Raw genomic sequence first — 4918 nt, 5'->3', positions numbered from 1 at the left:
TGAATTCACCTAAAAGATTTTTTTTTTGGTAAAGCATCTAAAAGATATTTGATGATCGCATTAATCCATCTTCCGTGCCCTAGCCATTTGGACAATCAACCACCAAAACATTCATCTGTTCGCCATGATTGCCTTTCATCTTAAAAAGCAATGGAATTTGTCTATAGTACAATTTAAAATAGGCAGATCTGTCCTTGTCATGCGAGTAGATATATTGAAACTGGTTCAAATCCTTTTGTACTGATACGTTATAAATTGAGCATTATTGATCATTACCGATATCAATACAATACGAATTGAACCCCATTGATCATAAATTTGAAAACAAACTCCTAACCTATATCGCTATCAAATGCCAAATTACGATACTGATGTCTCAATCCATGATCCCAACTCATTTATCGGTATGCCAAGGCCTCTGAATCAACCCAATAGATGGAAATATAAAGAAACAATCATATTAATGCAACTATAACCAAATGCCATGGGCATGCCAAAACGATGACTACACTCTTTCAACAATTCCAGAAAATAGTAATTAGCCGAACATGAAGTTAGTATATGATATGTCCTTAATATATTACAAACAAATTTACCAAAAAATAAAATAATTAAAAACAATTTGTATCAGTAATAAAAGGGGGAAAAAAAAAATTCAAATTATACAAATAAAACCCAAAACAGTATTTAATTCATCAATGGTGTGGTTTCAAGTTACGCTTTTCTCAGTTGTCTTGAAAACTATAATTTTAGGTTGATCCTGCAATCAAACAATCAAATTGTAAGTTCCATTTCTACCCAAAAAAGAAAAAATTGTTAGTTCCATTGAAACAATTATCAGGACTACTTAAATACATAAATATAATAGTAATGTAAACAAAATGCTTCAATGCATTGTCAAATGGTTCATTTTTTCCTCGAAAACAAGCTATAGTTTGGTTTTTATGCCATGGATTTTTCAGATTAACAAATAAGGGAAAGGATTAACCTTCTAATTCTGGGAAAATACGTGATTTGAGCAACCCACGCATGAAACCAATTCAGAAAATTTGTATAACTATGTGTGCAATCCATAGATTATATGGCCGATGGACTATTTAGAATATATGTATCACAAATAACTAATATTATTTTTCGCATTTATATAAATAAAAAAATTAAATATAGATATATCAAACAACAAAAGCATATAACAGGTCAATATTTTATAGAAAAAATATACTAAATTTTTTATATATAATATGGTAATTTTTCAAAACCTTCGTACAATAAGAATAGAGTTTGCATCTTTGAAATTACATGATATGTAAGCTTTTCACAAGATATGAAACAATAAACTTAATAAAAATGAGGGAGCATATTCTTTGAAAGTGCATATCAAGTCCTCGTACAAGAATGATTTTCGTACAGTGTTTGATTTACACTTGGATTGCACTTAATTTCTCTCCTCTTTTAATTAGTTTTTATTTTTGAGTGGAGTCCAAGTGTAGATCAAACATCTTACAGGAATGATTCTCATACGAGGACTTGATCCACACCCATTCTTTGATTGGGTATCTAAGTAACATTGTGTGGGTGAGCAATTATACTACATGGTAGATTAAATGGGACTTAAATATTTGATGCGTATATAGACTGCACCCTAGTCTAGTATTTGACATTTAGGCAGCCTAAACCTTTTCCTAAGCACCCATTTATATGCCATACAAGAAAATATTTATATGATCAAATTTGAGTCTAATATTTGACATTTGGACTGTCCAAACCTTTTCCTATACACCCTTTTACATGGTACAACCAAGAAAGGATTTGGACCGTTCTCAATGTTTTGCAAAAGTGTTTTTAAACTGGAAGTATTTTTTTCTCCCTTAATTCTACTTCCAGAGCATATACTTCTACCTTGTCCAACCTTTTCCAAAATATATATATATATATATATACCTACGTGAAAGTATATAATGCGGAGCCTCGATGGTTCCATTTTGGTTTTTTGTGTTTTGTTTTCTAAAAAAAAAAAAAATGTGTTTATGCTTTTTTGATGTTTCACTGGAAAAACGATTTAAACTTATCAAACACCTACCAAATACTAGAACTAATGTTACCAAACGTGAACTAAGAGATCCAATCAGAATGGTTTTTGCCAAAAATTTGAAAAGAACTAGTTTCCGCACCTATAGTGAATGGGAGGGGGGGAAATCCTCTTTAATTGATGGAATGTGTGACCATGTGATGAGATGCGTGTCTAAGTCATCTGAGTTGTTGGATGTTTAATTTGATATTAATTGAATTACCCACTAATTGGAGAGGAGCTGAATCCTAATGGGAATGGTCGACAATTGTTTGTCGTGAGTACGGCAGTACAATAAGCATCAGACTATCGAGACAACATCGGCACACGTCTTGATGTCGTTTCAACCATCGGATGCTCACCGCACCGCTGCATCTGTGGCAGAGAATGTTTTCACAATGATAATCTATTCATCACAAACAATCACAACAAAAAGAGACAAGGAGGTAGAGAGACATGAAATTTCAAAACCCTTGGATCTCACAATGAACCTCTTTGTCCTTGTTGAATGTAATTTCTTTTGTATTCCTAGAGAATCGAATTGCGTTGTAGATTCCTTAGCTCAGTGGGTATTCTCCAACTCATGTAAGACAGTGTGGCCGTTATCCACTTTATGGTTGAAGGAAAGTTTTTACCCTTCACCCAATTTCATGAAAATGAATAGATCTACCTTTTACCCTTAAAAAAATATAAAATATAAAATATAAAATATAAAAATAATTATAAATTAAGAGATTTGAATGATTTGAGTCTTACCATTTCAATAAGTTGATGCTGCAACCAGTGGTGGTGCCTCCACTCAACTGTTTCAATGAGACATCCTTGCACAAAATCTTCACCGCCATATTCCCCAACTTCATCTTCTCCACACCCAAGCCGAACTGAGTATGGACCTCAGCACTAACCACCATATTCTTGCTTAGGAGCTGACTCTTCAGCTTCGCCCCTCCCTCATCGTTTATCATCAAGTGCTTCACCTGTGTCGCAAACTTCAATATCGTAATATTCTTCGCCACCTGAGTGAATCCTGGCAAGGTCGCCGAACCTAGATCGATGTCGCCGCCGGTGGTCAGGACAACGTCAGTGTGACCGTAGTAGAACGTTATCTTCTTCTTATTAGGATTCTCAGTTTCAAACCTCACGATTGTTTTCGAATCTAGGTAAGTACCGTCGGCGGTGATGGAGACATTAAAGCTGGGGAAGTCGATCGATTTTAAGCGAAAGATTGGGAGCTTTGGTTGATACCAGAGATAGAAGAGACCACCGGCGGCGGCAACGATGATGATTAAGAGTAAGAAGAAGCAGAAGAAACAGCAGCAGCAGCGGCGGCAGTAACTGCGGCGTTTTCGTTTCGGATGGAATGATGGAGGAAGAGGAGGAGGTTGTTTCCGGATTGGTGGTTTTACCGGTGTAGGGATCGAGGAATTTGGATCTCTGTAACCTGGAGGTCTTTGTAGAATCGGTTGTGTTGCTCCGGTCGGTCTATTCATTGTTGGTTGCGCCTCCTCTCTCTACCGATTTCAAAATCTGGAAACAGAGAAGAATGAAATGAAAAAAACTTTGTCAGAAAGAGGATTATAGATGATTTTGAAGCTAAATTAAGTAAATTGGGAATTTCAATTGCGAATCTTAAAAGGAAATCCAAAATTAGAATAAGAACAAACTGTCAATTAAAATGAATTTACAATAGGGGAAAGAAGATGAACGGAGAGCTTGAAACTACTTTCCTTGCAGGAAACTCTTCCGTCATGAATACACTAGATAAGAAGAATAAGAAGATAAGGAAAAACAAACCTTGAAGGAAATGCAACGTTCATATTTCACCGTATCTCCAAAAAATCTGATCTGGAATTCACAAAATCTTTAAGAATTTCAATGTTCTTGGCAAGATTGGAAACATAAATTAACAGAATCTTGATGGATAATGCGAATAATGCAATGATTCAGTGAAGATTGGATCGGAAATGTGGAGGAAACAGAAATTAACTTCTAAAAAACAGAATTGAATGAGGTCCGTCCGAGAGACAGAGAAGTGGTTTCTGTTCCTTTGAAAACTGGAGGATGTCCGAAGGACAAGAGGTCTTAATCGCGAAATTTACGCGCGCTTCTTTGTGGCTGACGTGGCGGAATTATTTTGACACTTTTGTCCCTTATTGATTTCCACATGTGGTATTTTTGTCAATCCTGTTAGGCTCCACTCCATTTGTTGGAATATAAAAGGTGTCGGGATATAAATGCGAAAGCAAAAAGACCATGATGCCCTCACATGATGAGTAGATTAACGGGTTTTTTTCTCTCAAAAAAGAATTAATCCAACATCCTAGGGGTGTCAACGGTCCGATTTGGTGCGGTTTTGGTCCGGTTCCACCGGTTTCGGTGTCACTTTGGAAGTGACCGAAACCGACCCATTAAGGATTTATCGGTTTCGGTCCGGTGTCGACTTCGGTGCGGTTTGGGTTCGGGTTGTTACCGGTTTGGATTTATGAGGTTCATTTCGGTTTGGATCGGTTTTTTAAACCGGTATGGAGCCATTAGGAAACAACCAAATGATGAATTGGTGAACTTTGGTTTCTTAAATCGATTTGTAACCGGGTTGGTTTTGGTTTTTGGTCTAGTTTGGATTCGACTTTCCATACAAATGTATACAAAACTATGCAAATTTTGATTTTTTTAATGAATTTTGGAGTGTTTCGGTTTCTTACCGGTTTGGTTTCGGTTTCGGTCCGGGTTTTGAGCCGGTTTCGGTTTGGTTTCGGGTTCATCCGGTTTTCGGTGCGGTTTGGTTTGGTTTTGGGGTTGCAATACTCGAAACCGAACCGAACCAATAACGCTTTGGTTCGGTTCGGTCCA

The 4918-nt window shown here is 36.4% G+C and overlaps 1 protein-coding gene across 1 annotated transcript; it reads right to left on the bottom strand.

The window, feature by feature from the left end:
• Positions 1-438: 438 nt before the first annotated feature.
• LOC122081492 (NDR1/HIN1-like protein 6) lies at positions 439-4131 on the bottom strand. Its single transcript, XM_042648640.1, has 3 exons — positions 3863-4131; positions 2825-3595; positions 439-760 (listed from the first exon to the last, which is right to left on the bottom strand). Exons 2-3 carry the CDS (start codon positions 3556-3558, stop codon positions 742-744), a joined length of 753 nt encoding a protein of 250 aa, XP_042504574.1. The 5' UTR covers positions 3559-3595; positions 3863-4131; the 3' UTR covers positions 439-741.
• Between the last annotated feature and the right edge of the window lie 787 nt (positions 4132-4918).

Source organism: Macadamia integrifolia, chromosome 6, assembly GCF_013358625.1.
Source record: "Macadamia integrifolia cultivar HAES 741 chromosome 6, SCU_Mint_v3, whole genome shotgun sequence".
Classification (NCBI taxonomy): Eukaryota; Viridiplantae; Streptophyta; class Magnoliopsida; order Proteales; family Proteaceae; genus Macadamia; species Macadamia integrifolia.
Note: the sequence above shows the minus strand (reverse complement) of the source record. Positions and strands in the feature narration are given on the sequence as shown.